Here is a 17,197-nt window from a genome sequence, read left to right as displayed (position 1 = left end):
AGCTCCTAAATGGGAGTTTAGGACAGCTGTAAATGAGGCCACTTATTTATCTGTAGATGTCTAACTTTAGGATGTATGTTTGGAAATTTTGGCCTAAGCTCTCGGTGTCTCAGTTTTCATGTCTTTAAAAAGTCAGCTACTACTACTTACCTACCTACCTCACAGAGGCATTTTGATTAATTAATTTATGCTTATGATGTGTTTTTAGATTCTCAGATAAAAAATGCGATGGAAATGTAAATAATCATTTACAAAATGTGACCAATACAGTACTTTAAATCCTGTATTTATTGTATGCTGTACTGATGCCCCATTTAACTACACTCCTCTCTCTGCTGCTTTGGGCTGTCCACCATTTCCTTTCACTCCAAGAAAACAGAAATGTTTCTACCCACCCAGCATGCTCTTTCCATTCTTTGAAAGCTTCTCTTGAAAAAGACAGTGTGCACATTGAGTTGGCACTCTACCAGGAAGGGCTAACAAATGGCAGATTAAGTGGCAACACGGAAAAGAATTTCAAGTATGTATTATACTTGCTCAGAGTTCAGCATGGAACTTTAAGATCACCACTGCACTATACGCAGCCAGGCCCGGGAATTCCATTGCAAAGCAATTACAGATTCAAGGAGAATACCTTTGCTCTGACAATGGACCATGTTGACATTCTACAGTTCTCAGTGAAACACGTTCAGCATGGCCACCTGGGAGAGCTGAGAATGTTCTGTGTTCTTGCTTCTTTTCAGTTTCCATCTTCCCCGCCCCCATCCCCTCATCAACCCCTCCATCCAGAGGGGAGAGTTATTTCAGACTAACCAGGATTTACCCTATGTCAGCCTTGTAAGGATGCTGTAACAGGAGAGGTTCGCTTCATCCCATGTAATCCTTTCCATGTACCAGAATCTAAAACTAACCAGAACAGAATATCTAGGTTCCTCCTCTGCACTATACTGAGATATAAAAGCAATGTGGTATATTGTTAGATGTGGGTTTGCCATATTGTGCCTTTAAAAACAAAAGTTATTTTTGCCCCCTTGATGAGCTGCTTTTCTCTAGTTAAAATATGCCCCAATTATAATATCAAGACAAATGCATTCAGAGAGCGGGATTTTCAAAACCACTCAGCATTGGCTGAAATCTGCTCCCACTGAAAACAGTGGCAAAACTTCCACTGATGTAACTGGGAGCAATTAAGCCAATGCTGAGTATATATGAAAATTCCACCCAAGATGTCTACAAATTCCCTTGAGTTTATGATTAAAAACCTAGTGCATGCATAGGGATTACGGTAAGAGGAAAGTGATCCCCCACTACCTCTTTCTAAACTTGCTGCATAAGCACACTGGTAATTTGACTGATAAAAAATTATACATACCAGTTGGCTTGCCTATTGAAAATGTTCACTCCACCAGCCTTAACAGCATCTCTATATTTATATTAAGATGCTTTAGAATACCTGAGAGCTAAGGCCTCAGTTTGGGATAGCACTTAAGAATGTGCTTTAATGGGAAATAAGCATGTGCTTATGTGTTTCAAAGAATCAGGGACTAAATTCTCAAAATTGCACATCTAAAAAAAAAGATTCAGTGCATGCAACATATTTTCACTCAATGACCCCTGTTCTCCTCTCACTGTAACTATTGTTGTCAAAGGGGTTATTTCCAATTTACACCAACGTAAGAGTAGGAAAATCAGGTCCATTATATTCTTTGTCATGAGACTATATCCTGCACTTGCAGGAGATGGAATCATTGGGCCACATTCCTCCCTTTACTTCAGTGGAGTTACACTAAGAATGAGTTTGACTGTGTGTTGTAATAGGTCATTGTCATCTCTAAGGTGATCCTATGACTCTTGATTTGGAAATGCAATCATCACATGCAGGTGAGCATTTCCAGAGGCCTTTCAGTAGGGTTAAATAATCATCTCTACTGAAATACATTTGATTATCTGCAATGACTGTGGAGGAAAGAAAGAAAGCTGAAAGGAAATAAATGAAGAAACAGCATCGAGGATGTTGATACAACTGTGCTTGTATTTGAATGCCTTTACAAATAAGTAACAGCTAAAAGAGATTGAAGTTACAAACCCAGGTATGGTACAAGTACAAGTACAAGAGTGTCCGCACTGAAATTCCATTACTTTTCTTTATTCACTGTGATACATTCAAACAGAAGTGCTCCAGCTAACAGCCACAAAATAAAGTAAATCTAGAATAAAAAAGGCAGAAGTAGTCTGTCAAATACATATGGTGATTATTCATATTTTTAAAGCATTAGTAACTGTACGTATCTGAGTGCAAACACCCAGCAAGGAAGGGTTCCACAGTCTTGAACACTGCACCTGCTATCAAAAACATCTTTAGGCTGCTCTAGCAAAAATGGCTTTCAGAAAGCCTCTAGAAAGATAAAGCACCATCAGGAGTGTGTTTTCCCACACCACAAAAATTAGTAAAGTGAAAGAAAAATAAGGCTTAACTGAATTACAATTCTCCTATAAAGCTCAGGAACAAAGCCTACCTAGACTCAATCTTGCTCAGCTCAGCCATTTTGCCGGACAGCGCTGCACTTTGCAGTAACATCTCTGCAATGCATAAGTCAACGAGCTTCAGAAATTAGCGGGAGATGCATGGATGGAATGGAGACTAGAGTTTGAAGCAGTGTCCACCTTCCTATTTAAAGAGTGGTGACAGGCTGCCATGACACCAGCCTAGCAATGTTACTGAAATACAGTGGTGAAATCCATCTGAGAAATATTATATATAGAAAGTTCTTTGTTTTATCAACATTGTTTGCTGCACAACAGTATTTGGCTGGGTTTTCTCAACCCATAAAAAGGTAGTTTTTGTTGGAATTATGATTTTGCTACAGTAAAATTACAGGCATCAATGTCTACAAGAGACACCGGTGCATCATTTTATCCATATTTCGGACTACGTCCTACAATTTGGCTCTTTCAACTAGCTCTATTACAGCTGCAGAACTGGTGAGTTGTGCGTGTCAAGAACTGCTCATGACTTGCAATTCTGAAAAAAAACTGCCCCAAATGTTGTAAGAAAAAATAAGAAGTCAAGATCTGGGTTAAGGTACACTGTCAAAGTGGGATGGCAGAGAGACACATAGAAATCTAGTTAACAAATCTTTTCTTTCTTTCTCATCCATCTGTGGGAAGAAGGGCACAGATTTTCAAGGGATGGAAGGAAAAATGCAGTAACAACTACATCATCCTCTCTCCTTCTATTTATTTTAAGGCCTTACAACTTAGGAAGCCAAGAAAACTAAGGATGGTGGTTCTCCCCTCCCAAAGGGCTTGCATTGCTGGAGGGGACGCTGACGGCTAGAAATTTTCCATGATTAAAGATCTAGATAAGTCACAAAAGGAAACAACTCTCTTCCCCCTATACACCTTCTATACAATATATGTATAAGGACACTGTCATGTTAACAATTGTGGCCCAGATGCTAAAAATTTAATCCCATGCACAACTCTACTTAAGTGAGCAGAACTCAATAGCACCGCTTGCGTGACTCAAATTCCATGCATGCCTGGCTTTGCATGATTATGGCCTAGATGTTTAAAAAGTATTTTCTTACCTATGTTACTCATAAAGCCTCAAATCACTCAAACATTAAAATTGGAAAAATCACATCTATTTATTTACCCTTTATGTTATTTGCATGACATTCATCTTCAACAATGTAAGCCTAGTCTCTCTTGCACTCTGGTTCTCATGCACGCACAATACTGCAACATTTAGGTGGCAAACACTGCAGGTGGGGGGTTGTTGTTAAACACCCCTTTTTACCTCCAATATCATGGAAATATTTTTGTTTAAAATTTCAGATTAAAACATTTCCATCAATCCTGTGTTTGGGGTACAAACAAAGCTGGTGTGAGGTACCCGACAGCATTCCTTTCATACAACTCTTTGGAAACCCTTCAGATTTTGCATTGTTTACCAACCCCCAAGTTAATCTTAAATTGCTAGAACTGCAAAGTCAGCAATTCCACCTGAGCTCTCCTCTCCCAGCAGTTATTCTTCCTCCTCAAATTAACATTTTCTAACTGCAATTATGTCACACAATCACTTTCCAAAGAACAAGGTGGCCTGCTTGTAATTTTATAAATTATGTCCAGGTATCTCAAAGTAGAATCACACACATTCGTAATGATAGAAGTTTGGCTTTTCCTTGGATAAGTAATTAAGGCTATGAAGTGCTTTCTGGAAGATTCATTGTCTTTATCCATCCCTACAGTCAAGATAGTTGCCTTTGATCCAGTAACAGATCTGTGCATATTTGAGGGGTGTAATGCGAACAGCCACATTGAAATCCTGTGGGGAACCATTCATGTCCACCCACTGATGCCCTGAAAATATCCCAATAATTTTACGCTCCCATTTCTGATGCTGTCTCTTCCACATCCTCACATACACCCCAGAGCCGCTCGCCCCTGGCTGGGCATCGCACTGCTGATATAAGAGGTCAAACGTTTCATCTTTGACATCACAGAAACGGTAAACCAGATTTCCAGGACGATCATTGTCATAGCCAGAGAAGTGAATCCTCCCTCCAGGCAACTGTCTAGCTGGTGGGCTCACACCTATCTTCATAAATTTTCTTTTGTGCGGCTTCTTGAGCTCCAACAGGGCATAGTCATAATCCATGCCGATATCATTGGCATTTCCTTTGATCCATCCTTTAGGGACGTGTGTCCGTTTCACCCGGATCCACTGGAATTTCATTTTTTCTGGCATTGTTGAGCTCGTGATATTAGCCCCTTTGCTACCATCTTTCACTTTAGCCCTAAGGAAGCCCACCCTCAGTTTCTGGGCTCCTTTGACGTAACTTTTGCCATCGTGGATGCAGTGAGCTGCGGTAAGGACGTGCTTTTCTGCCACCAGCGTCCCTGTACAACCTGTGGACAACTTCACCGAAGTGGAGAAAGGGTAATTCAACAAGAAGTCCTTGCCAAAAATGCTAAACCTGCTGTCGTAGCCATAAATCTGCCTCTTTGTTCGAGATCTGCTTTGTGACCCATCACCGCCACGGCTGATAATGTAAATGCCTACTTCAGTTTCAACAAGACTACCATTGGCATACAAGGTCTCATAGGACAGGTAGTCCTTCACTTCTTCATACGTCGGCAGCGGGGAGCGCTTGTGGCACTCTAGGCCACAAGAGGATACCACCTCCAGTTTGGTTTCTGCATCAAACTGCGGTTTGTCTAGATTAAGGGTAGATTGTGGCAGGATTACTGGCACTTTGTAAGATGGCCAGGTTGGTTTCCAGCGGGAATTGGACGGTAGAACATCCTTAACAGTGCACAGGAAGAGGATCAAAGTTGGCACACCTGCCATGCTGAACACCAATCTGGGGAAAGAAAAGAATCCTCTGGTTATTAAAGCAAACATTCATTCACCATTGCAAAGCAATAGTTTGCTAGCCAAACAAAATGCCTGGCATTGTTCTGAAATTTTATCCCTACTTAAGGGTAAATCCTGATCCTATTGAAGTCAGTGCACAGGATCAGGCGATTCGTAACTGGGGGAAGGAAAAGTTCTGTATAATACATCCTAGCTCACTTAAAGCTTGCACTTGACCTTGGGATTATTTATGTGGTCTACTGCCAGTCCTGAGATATCAACTGATTGTCTTTCTGTTCTTAGCAAACTGGCAGCATTGTAGGTATAGTACAGTTTTATGTCAGGCAGCCTACATCACGCAGCCCGCAGGCTCCACTTCATAAGCCCCCTAAGAAGAGTTCCCTGCTCCCAACCAGTAATTTTAATGGTCCCAATTGTTTCAAATTCTTCTTTTACTGGATATTAGGCTGACTGCTAGGTCAATGTAGACATTGTAACAAACCCCTCAGGCTGACACTTTCAAATTTGGGTGCCAAGAGTAGGAATCTAAATCTAAATTTGGCTGCACAGTTGTAAATTGGTAGCCTCCTGGTTCTCCAGAGGTACTGAGCACCAGCATCTCCCACTGACATCAGTGGGAACTGCAGGTACTCAGCATCTTTAGAGGAGCAGAACAAAATGCCAGGCTATTAGCATATACCTACATTCAGAGGCTACAATGAATTGACTTATAATCTATTGTTTATATTACAGTAACCCCTAGAGGCCCTCACTGAGACCAGGACCCCACAGTGCCAGGCACTGTACAAACAAGCAGTAAATAGAGGGCTCCTGCTCCAAGGGGCTTATAATCTTGGTTAACAATTAATCAAATGGATGAAGTAAATACACAGGTGGCATGTTTCTGTAGCATTGGTATATTAGAGGCTTGCTTCCCCTGCAGTTTAAGACAGAGGAGGGTTTCTAGTCTATTTAACATACTTTACCCCTTAGGCTTGCATGGGGAAGGTCCGGCTATTATGTGAGGGTAGCTAATGAAGAAAAGATTATAGGTACTGAAGGAACTTTCAGCTAACATATTGATTTATTCCACAGTAAATCAAATTAATTAGAAATGCAAACCAACCCTCTCACAGCGCAGAGGGACTGTAAATGTGTTTATGAACCACAGGCAGAGTGTCTCAAGCAGCAGAGAACAAAGAAAATGTGTAACTGAAGTTTATTTGAAAATTAGCCATACAGCTGAATCACTGCAGGAGCCACAGTGCTCGGTGGGAGAAGGCAGGCAGGACTTCTCTTGAACAAGGATTATACAAACAAAACATCACAATTATGTTGAGCTTATGTATATTGAAACCCTGCTGGTTACACTGATAATGGCTTCATGATCATTCCTGAAATGCCTCAAGTGAATAAACTACAACAAACAGTTGCAGAAGGTGTCTAAGAACTAAAAAGAAAATAACTCTCCCCAACTCTTTACAAAACAGTTCTCTGTTCCTAAGCTCTATTGGGGAGCCCTTCGGGAACCATGGTCTGGCAGAGGATACAGGTGTCTGATTCAAATATTACTTCTGGATAATTTTACAGTCAGCATCATTTGTAGTAATCGATGCTAAGACAAAGGTAGGCAAAACTCATCTTTCAGAATGAACATGATATATTAGGGAAGAGTCAATATGGCTTTTGTAAAGGGAAATCATGCCTCACCAATCTATTAGAATTCTTTGAAGAGGTCAACAAGCATGTGGACAAGGGTGTTTCTGTTGATATTATGTATTTGGACTTTCAGAAAGTCCCTCACCAAAGGCTCTTAAGCAAAGTAAGAAGTCATGGGATAAGAGGGAAGGTCTTCTTATGGATCAGTAATTGGTTAAAAGATAGAAACAAAGAGTAAGAATAAATGGTCAGTTTTTACAATGGAGAGAGGTAAATAACGGGTTCCCCCAAAGATCTGTATAGGGACCAGTGCTGTTCATCATATTCATAAATGATCTGGAAAAGGGGGTAAACAGAGAGGTGGCAAAGTTTGCAGACAATACAAAATTACTCAAGACAGTTACAGCCAAAGTTGAGTGTGAAGAGTTACAAAAGGACCTCACTAAACTGCGTGACTAGGCAATAAAATGGCAGATGAAATTCAATGTTGGCAAGTGCAAAGTAATGCCCATTGGAAAACATAAAATCCCAACTATATTACAAAATGACAGGGTCTAAATTAGCTGTTACCACTCAAGAAAGAGCTCTAGGAGTCACTGTGGATAGATCTTCGAAAACATTTGCTCAATGTGCAAAGGCAGTCAAAAAAGCTAACAGAAAGTTAGAAGCTATTAGGCCAGGGACAGATATTAAGACAGTAAATATCATAATGCCACTATATGAATCCATGGTATGCCCACACCTTGAATACTGCATACAGTTCTGGTTGCCCCATCTCAACTATATATATTAGAATTGGAAAAGGTTGAGAAAAGGGCAACAAAAATTATTAGGGGGATGGAACAACTTCCATGTGAGGAGAGATTAAAAAGACTGGGACTGTTCAGTTTAGAAAAGAGACAACTCAGAGGAGATATGATTGAGGTCTATAAAATCGTGAATGGTGTGGGAAAAGTGACTAGGGAAGTGTTATTTACCCCTTCATATAACACAAGAACCAGGGGCCACCCAATGAAACTAAGAGGCAGCAAGTTTAAAAAAAACATAAGGAAGTACTTCTTCACACAACACACAGTAAACCTGTGGGGTTCATTTCCAGAGAATGTTGCGAAAGCCAAAAGTATAACTGTGTTCAAAAAAGAATTAGGTAAGTTCATTGAGGAAAGGTCCATCAATGGCTATTAGGCAAAATGGTCAGGGACACAACTAAACCTCTGAGTGGCAGAAGCTGGAATGGGACAACAGGGAATGGACCACTTAATAATTGCCCTGTACTGTTCATTCCCCCTGAAGTATACGGCACTGGCCACTGTCGGAAGACAGGATACTGGGCTAGACTGACCATTGGTCTGACCTAGCATGGGCTTCGCATATTCAGGACATAAGCTGCGTTTCACAGCAAATTAGATTTCTGCCACACCACTAAAAAAGCAGATAAGACATGTGTAGATTATGGACTTGGTGAATGGGGGCTGAACATAGTGCCCCAGTTCCTAGCCCCAGAAGTGGTTATATGATTTTCAGAAATAACTAGTGATTTTGGGTGCCTCGATTTTTGAATGCCAAACAACAGACACCTTAAAGGTGCCTGATTTTCAGAAAGCGTTGAGCCCCCACCCTTTGAAGGGTGCGTGATGTTAGACACCCACCATCATTAGTCACTTCTGGAACATCTGGAAAATCTTAGCCAGCCTTGAAAATCAATAATAATCACAAAATCAGAGACCTCATAAGACTGGGAAATGGCTGCTCATTTATTCAGCTAGAAATGTTGACTTCTCATGCTCCCTTTCCTGCCTTGCATCCTGAACTTACACATATACATGATTTAGACAGCAAAGTGTTGGATTAATATTGGAAACCAGCTGGGTCTGGCTAAATCTACCGATTTAGACAGCTGCAAATTGGCAGAAAGATGGCATAGTGAGCACTGGTTGCATAAATAGTGAGAGGAAAAGTACAGAATAACAAACTAACAAAAACAAATCTTACCATTCCAGCTCTGTAAACCATATGTTCTCGCATTAGTCAGCTGAGAACTAACCTTACTTGTGATAGGGAGGACCATATGTGGGAACCATTAGGAACTGAGTATAGATGTCATTCTGGCTAGGTAGTTCACAAGGTAATGTATTCCATTACTGGAACTGCACAATAACAGGCTTCATTTTGGTCCTCTGTCTTTCCCAGAGTTCTAGAGCAACATGAAGATCTCCCCTTAAGACATATGACGTTTCAGACATATACATCAGATCCCTTTTTAATTAATTTGTCACATAAAGCCACTCCTGGTGACACGACTGCCACTCACCCTTAGCTGGTTTATTTAGGAGTGGGCAAGAGGGGAAGAATGAAACTGTTTCATGCTGCAAACCAGTGGTTTTCAACCTTTTTTCATTTGCAGACCCCTACAAAATTTCAAATGGAGTTACAGAATCCTTTGGAAATTTAGACATAGTCTGTGGACTCCTAGGGTCTGCGGACCACAGGTTGAAAACCACTGCTGTAGACCATCATTTGCCCAAAGCTGAAAGTTTCCCCTTCTCTGTGTAAATGTAGTTTCAGCCAGCAGAGGGTAGCCTTCCAATGAGGAGAATAAGAAGATGAGTGTGTTGGAACTGTACATGTGCCCAGAAAACGTTTCAAAAGAATGAATCACATCTGTGCCTACTATGAACTTTTTTAAAGCGGGCTTTACAGCAATTAATGCATTTGTGTAAAGCTTTCTGTAACTTTTCCCTGTCTTTAGTGCTGCCTGATCCCATTGTGAGTTTTTTGGATGTAAAGGCCGTTTCATCAGCTACTATTCTGTTATCTCAATTCTTATCAAAACATAAATAAGGCACTAGAGAAAAAAAATTAAAAGCTTCGGCGTCAGATTAGTAGCCAAAACTGATTACAGAGTGGGACATTTGTTTCAGTCTGTGTAATGTATCCAGATAATAAATTACTATTGTTTCACTGTTAAAACCTAAGAAATTCAGGTAGGCGTATATCTATACAAGCTTATTCTGATGTACAGTACGTAGAACAAATTTTGTACAATTTATCGCGGGATGCAAACCACTGCATGTCATTTCTTTCCATATGGGGGAATCATCTCAAAAAGTTATCTGAGGGAAACATGAGTTTATTTTTGAAAGCGAGTGGATGTTCCCTAATTCTGAAACCAAAATTAGGCACCATGCCAAATTTATTCCAAGGGAACCTAGTATTTACCCCTTCATTTCTAGTTTTAAAGAAAATAAATAGTAGGCAGGACATTTCTGTGCCATATTACCCTTGAACTAGATTCAAATAATGATTATTTTGCAAGTCTTGCTCAAAGATGTCAGAAAACAAGATAAAATGGAAAAGAAATGAAGCACATTTTCACTGATTATTGTAACATATTTTTAGTTCATTGGTGAGAATACTGTTCTGCAATGTACAACTGTTTATACTTTAGAAACTATTGTTCTGTTTTATTGAATTCTCAGAGAGACAATGCAGGTGATGTAATATCTTTTACTGGACCAACTTCTGTTGGTGGAAGGGACAAGCTTTCAAGTTCTTCCTCAGGTCTGGAGAAGGTAAACAGAGTGTCCAATAAAAGACATTACCTCACCTACCTTGTCTCTTTCTTATCCTGGGACCAACATGGCTACAATAACACTTTCGTGAATTATGTCAGAAGCGCTGAACACTCTTTTACTCAATACAAAATATTGCTCTGCTATGCAGGATAGGAACCTCCAGAAAGTGTTTTGTACATGGTCAAGTGTGATAATGGCATTACAATTGCTTTGGAAATGGAAACACTGACAGCTACTCTGGGGCTCCCCATGCTAATAGAACACTTGCAGACACATTTTCCTGTCTGCAATAGACAGTCATGCCTTAAGAAAATGCTGGTGAAAGAGAACTGCCTTGTTCGGAGTGTACATGAATCATCTTCTAATAAGCAAGTACATTTTTGAAAGAGTTCAGCATTCAGGGGTGGTACTCGTAATGGACTGTAAAATGAAAATAAGTCCTGGAACGTACAGTGTGAAATCCTATGACCAGACTAGTCTCCACTACATTTTGAAATGAAGAAAGTTTTTCCATAGGGCTGTGACAAAAAAACCAACCAAAACCTACCTCAATCCAAATGACAGAAATGAACCAAATTACTGTTACCACTGTGCCAAAATACCTCAGCTGCTTTTCTTAGTCATGAAACTTGTTAAAACACAGAACTAACCGAGCACCAGTTTAAGAGCTACCAAAGCCCTCAGTGCAATTAAAACATAACACATATACATTAGTCTGTCAGTGACACTGAACAGTGAGGCCAGTGGATGAGTAAAGTTTCATTCACTCTGTCCCTTCTCCACTAGTTTGAAGATTATAAGAAGAGATGTGCTGGAAAACCTGAAACAGATTTCAATACTATCAAGCCAGAGGTATCTGCCAACATATACAGTAGGCACAAAGGGCATTTTGGCACATGTACTAGAGTGACACAAAAAAAGAAATAGAACCATATTTATATTTTTACCAATTAGTTCAATTTCTTTAGAAGATTCTTCTGTCTGCCTCCCCACCCACCCCCATCCATTTTTTCCCCTTGCTATAAAATAGTTTTGGTTTTCATTACACAGGACCACAGATTATGGACCATTCTCTAAATTAGCAAATTGTAAGTGATGATACACATGGTCACTGATATCAACCAACCTGAGCGATACACACTGTAATGTAATGTGACAGGAGTTATTGTAGTTGCCCAAACACTGTTCCCTATGGCAGTGGTTCTCAACCAGGGATAGATGTACCCCTGGGGGTACACAGAGGTCTTCTAGGGGGCGCATCAGCTCATCTAAATATTTGCTTAGTTTTACAACAGGCTACATAAAGAGCACTAGCCAATCAGTTCAAACTAAAAGTTCATACAATGCTCTATATACTATACACTGAAATGAGAGTACATTATTTATATTCCAGTTGATTTATTTTATAATTATATGGTAAAAATAAGAAAGTAAGCAACTTTTCAGTACTAGTGTGCTATGTATTTTTATGTCTGATTTTGTAAGCAAATAGTTTTTAAGTGAGGTGAAATTTGGGAGTGCGCAAGACAAATCAGACTCCTGCAAAAGGTACAGTACTCTGGAAAGGTTGAGAGCCACTGCCCTATGGGACACTGCAAAGCAGATCTCCACTTGAGCTATCTATCACCCACCCTCGGAACAAGACTGAATGTCCCCAATTGTAGCAATAGCCTAAAATACAAGTAATTTAATATCTTTCTTTAACAAAAATGGATTATCAATAGACCTGCAGCCATTCAGTGCAGAGCTCAGCACCACAACTCCTTACCTAGGAGAACTTGCTCCAGCTGCTGGCTATTGTGAATGTCTCCTGGGTGTCACCCAGTGTGAAATAAAGCAAACATGATTTTTTATCAGCTGTTTTCTCATAAGATGCTCTGCCAGTCCCTGTTTGTACTTCAAAATGATGTAATTTGCACAGTGTCAGTTCTACGAGCCATGTTTTTTCTTCTATTTAAAAATTAACAACTATTGATGAATGATTATAGCTTGAAAAAGAAGTGTTTGCATACAACAAATGCCAATACTATAGTTTCAGGAGTTAGGTGATTTCAGTTCACAATCAGAATCCAAGAAGAAACATTATTCTACTTTTTGTTTGCTAGATATATTTTTGGGGGGGAGGACGGTTGGCCAGGGCGTGTTCACATTCATGTAGCTAAGAGTTAAACATTAATTTCCACCCAAAGAAATTGCCTTATGCTTCCTAAAAATGTGTGAACAAAACTGAAGGCAGGCAAACTCATGGAGGAAAGACAGCGGTCATGAAATAATTCTCTAGATTCTATTTAATTTACTGGCTAGTTTCTTTCTGATAACTAATGCCAAAGATTTCATTCTTCCTAAATAAATAAATAAATAAACTGCACCGGGCTAAAGGTCCCAAGACTATCTCTCAATTAGGAAATGTGATATTGTCTTTGGATTCCACAACTTCTAGCCTGAAATTACTCTTCTACTTTGTCCGTATCAACTATGTCTGATGATTAGATCTCGGTAAGACTTTGTACTTGTATCTTTCTCAGCACAAAAACTATTTTAACCGAATAAAGAGACAGCTAGTAATACTTTTAACACATCTTATCTAGGCAGCTTGGTTATCCTCATCCCAATACCCTTTGTCCACCCCCTGGCTAATACTGATCCATGGATCAGTGATTTGCTGAAGGAATTTGCATTTTTTTTTTTTGGTAGGAGACTGTTTACAGCTTGCAAAAGTTATAGACCCACCGAATCCCCCTTAAAAACAGTCAGCATCCCAAGCCCCAGAAAGAATTGTCCCCTTTTGTGCAGAGCATATGCCAGCCAGGTCGATTTACACTTGCACTCCCTTCTAAAACCATAATGTCCAGGATCGCTTTACGTACTTACCACCTCCTCACATGCAAGGCTCAGTCAAGGTTTACAGCTAAGTGCCCTTCTGAGCAAGATCAGGCAGGTGAAGGGTCTGGTCCCATAACTCCAGGCTGCTCTGCTGCCTTCTGATGGAATCTCTCGCTGACTCAGACCTGCCTCCTCCTATCACCCCCTCAGTGAAATGCTCAGGTTGCTACACACACTTTGGGGTTTCCAGTTGCATTTCCCTTGCGATCCTCAGTGCACAGCTCCCCTGCATTGGCTAGAAAGCTTCCAAGGGGAGCGGGAAGGGGAGGGCTGGAAGAGGCAGCTCAGTCCTCCTTGCAGGTGTCACCCTCGAGCCCTCCGGCTCCTGCTGCTGCTACCAAAACTTTCCTGCAAACAGCAACTGGCGCCTCCGCAGCGCAGGCGCCATGAGACCCAACCCACCCGCACTCCGGATTGCTGGAGCTAGCAGGAGGCTGGCCTGGTGCTGCAGCTCCACTGCCCTTCCCCCCGCGCAGCACCCCCACTCCGGGCCCACCGCCCCCTCCCCTTCTGTGCGCACTCGCGGCACAAAGAGGAGCCAGCGGCCGCCTCCCCGCACCCTTACGCCTTACCGTGGGGAGAATTGCAGAGACGCAAGGTGTGGCCCCCCCGTTTCCAAGCGGGGATTTCTGTGGCAAAGATCCTCTGCCCACCCCCCCCTCCAAAAATCCTCGGGGCTGCCTGCAGTTCCTTTCCAGCCCCAGGGAACGGCCAATGCCTAATCTGCTTCGCGTTATTTTCCTGCGCTGGTTTCGCCGTTTGAAAACTGGCTCACAAAGCCCTTGGAGCTCTGTGCAGGCGGGTTTACAAGGTGCCACCTACCCCACCCATGGTGGCGTTAATACTGAGCTTGTCACTGCCCTGGGTGAAGACGCAGAGCTTTGACTGACACCTAAAAAGTCAGGGATCCTTCCCTGAGAACTTTATGATCTTAATCAGATGCATAAAATAGATGGGGAAACAGCTGACTCCCCCTAACGACCCCACTCTGGGAATTTCACACCATACTGTACCCCACTGAATTCTGCAGTTATGGCCTAAAGCACAACTTGCAATAATGAGGCTGCAGTGTTCGCGGCTGTTCGTGTACAGTTGTTATATTATTGCTTAATAAAGGGATGTTACAAATGATATTTATAGGCCTTAACTTCTTACCCAGCAGGAGTCTGCTGGTCAATTCAAAGTAAAGGCAGGATGGGCAGGTACTCACGCTAATAAAGGCTGTGGGACGAGACCTTAAGGTGTAAGTATGAATTTTATGGGCGAAATCCTGATCCCATTGATGTCAGTGGGAGTTTGCCACTGCCTTCAGTGGACCAGGATTTCTCCTCTGTACAAATTTTACTTATTCCATTGAATAAGGAAGGTTCTGACTCAGCGGTGGGCAAACTTTTTGGCCTGAGAGCCACATCGGGGTATGGATATTGTATGGCGGGCCATGAATGCTCACAAAATTGGGGGGTAGAGGTGTAGGGGAGGGGGGTGAGGGCTCCGGCTGGGGGTGTGGGCTCTGGGGTGGGGCCAGAAATGAGGAGTTCAAGGTGCGGGGGGGGGTGAGGGCTCTGGGCTGGGGATGAGAGGTTTGGGGTACAGGAGGGGGCTCCAGGCTGGGACCGAGGGGTTTGGAGGGCGGTGGGGGGGATTAGGGCAGGGGGTTGGGGTATGGGGGGGGTCTGAGGGCTCTGGCTGGCGGTGTTGGCTCTGGGGTGGGGCTGGGGATGAGGGTTTTGGGATGCAGGAGGAGGCTCCAGGCTGGGACCAATGGGTTCAGAGGGCAGGAGAGGGATCAGGGATGGGGCAGGCTGTTGGGGCACGGGGGGGGGTGTGAGGGCTCTGGCTGGGGTGTGGGCTCAGGGGTAGGGCTGGGGATGAGAGGCTTGGGGTACAAGAGGGGGCTCTGGGCTGGGATTGGGGGGTTCAGAGGGCAGAAGGGGGAACAGGGCTGTGGCAGGGGATTGGGGAACAGGGGGGGTGGCACTTAGGGATGCAGGCTCCAGGCGGTGCTTACCGCAAGTAGCTCCCAGAAGCATGTCCCTCCTGCAGCACCCAGGAGCGGCCAGGCGGTTCTGTGTGCTGCCCCGTAGAAACCATGGCCAATAGGAGCTGCGGGGGCGGAGCCTGCAGGCAGGGCAGTGCGCAGAGCCACCTGGCCATGCCTCCCTGTACTACATAGGAGCCGGAGCGGGTCATACCAGTTGCTTCCTGGGAGCCACGCGGAGTGGGTCAAGCCCCCAACCCTGCTCCCTGGCTGGAGCGCCGGAGCAGGGAAAACCCCCGACCCCGCTCTGTGGCGGGAACTGAGGGCTGGCTGTGGCCCGTGGGCCATAATTTACCAACCCCTGTTCTGACTGAATGCTTTCCCACATGTGTAACCTTACACACCGAAGTAGTAATATCAGTGGGGCTCTTCACGTGCGTAAATTTGCTCACATGCATGTTTGCAGGATGAGTCCAAATGCATTTTGTCACACAGCTCTGCAGTGTATCGCTCAGCTATTGCCACATCATGCAAATATATGATTCTAATTATTTGTATGATATATTATGTCTATATTTATTTTTAATTGCCCATCTTTGTTGAATCTATATAATGATATCTGGCAGGAAAAGAAAAGAAGAGCCAAGAAGAAGAAGAGCCAAGATACAAACACAGATGCAAAAATCCTGCAGATTTGCGGGGAAAATCCCTGTCGTTTTTGCCAGAATTCCCTGCTGATTTCCATTAGCCCATGCAATAAGTATAAATTCTTCAGGAATCAATTTGTGTGCTGACTCGAGCCTTCTCTCTCATCCTAACTTTACAAAGAACTAGTAAAGCTTGAAATGCAGACAAAACTGTTCTAAATAAGCCATAGATTGCTTTTCCACGTGGATAGTCTTAGAAGCTGAGATGGTGCTGGAATTTCAGTTCAAGGAATATACAGATACTTTTTGCTTTAATTTATTTTGATTTTGTATTATTAAAAAAACACCAATCCCAGATTCTAGGTGCCCTGTCAGCCAATGAGAATGACCTATTTGGTTTCACTAAAGGATTTTAAAGTGAAGGTTGGAAAGAGCAAGGGGGACAACACAGTTAGAAATACATATTAATTGTGCTTTTCATCACGCAGTTTGGCTTCAGCACGTATCCTTGCTTCCCTAAAATGGCTGATTACAGCGTCATATATTGATTTCCAAAGATCTCCACTAAGCAGCTCCAGCAAAAACATAAGTTAATGTACTGGCTGGCACTAAAAGGTAAACAGGGAGGTGCAGTTGGTACTAAGTCAGCCACTGCTAGCTCAGGGGGAAACTGAGATTGCACATTGTGCAATGATTAGCAAACCCCAGAAGTATCACTAGTCAGCTCACCTTTTGACAAGGGTTAACAAGTAGAACCAGGATATGGTCCTCCCGAGTGATACTGATGATAAACTAGTCACCATCCCTTCCTGGGGAGAGTTCAACAGGGCTTCAAATCTTTTCTGGGCCTTGTGACTGACTATAAAACTCAAACTCCCATTGCCCTGAAACATATGTTCCCTAATTAAAGATATGAAGTCCCACTGCTGTAGGGTTCTTGGCAGCAGACTCAGTGAGGCAGGAAAAAAAACTTTTGCTATTCTGCGTGGATGGAGAAGTATATTCAGCTGTCTTGGGAGGAGGCAAAATCTTGTGACAGTGGATCCTGTGGCACCGGATGCTGCAACAATTTCCTGATAAGGTTCTTGAGTTC

At 42.6% G+C, this 17,197-nt stretch overlaps 1 protein-coding gene across 3 annotated transcripts; it reads right to left on the bottom strand.

The window, feature by feature from the left end:
* Positions 1-2,012: 2,012 nt before the first annotated feature.
* PRSS23 (serine protease 23) lies at positions 2,013-14,341 on the bottom strand. Of its 3 annotated transcripts, none has more exons than XM_043528645.1 (2): positions 14,052-14,341; positions 2,013-5,369 (listed from the first exon to the last, which is right to left on the bottom strand). In XM_043528645.1, exon 2 carries the CDS (start codon positions 5,354-5,356, stop codon positions 4,238-4,240), a length of 1,119 nt encoding a protein of 372 aa, XP_043384580.1. In that variant the 5' UTR covers positions 5,357-5,369; positions 14,052-14,341; the 3' UTR covers positions 2,013-4,237. The 3 variants fall into 3 exon arrangements, with proteins under 3 accessions (XP_043384580.1, XP_007060667.1, XP_027678833.1); XM_007060605.4 differs by having other exon boundaries at positions 13,468-14,294; XM_027823032.3 differs by lacking the exon at positions 14,052-14,341 and adding an exon at positions 13,464-13,864.
* Between the last annotated feature and the right edge of the window lie 2,856 nt (positions 14,342-17,197).

This window comes from Chelonia mydas, chromosome 1, assembly GCF_015237465.2.
Source record: "Chelonia mydas isolate rCheMyd1 chromosome 1, rCheMyd1.pri.v2, whole genome shotgun sequence".
In the NCBI taxonomy this organism is placed as follows: domain Eukaryota; kingdom Metazoa; phylum Chordata; order Testudines; family Cheloniidae; genus Chelonia; species Chelonia mydas.
Note: the sequence above shows the minus strand (reverse complement) of the source record. Positions and strands in the feature narration are given on the sequence as shown.

What these genes read in the sequence shown, in the direction of transcription:
- PRSS23 (XM_043528645.1), bottom strand. Translation starts at nt 5,356, where the DNA reads ATGGCAGGTGTGCCAACTTTGATCCTCTTCCTGTGCACTGTTAAGGAT.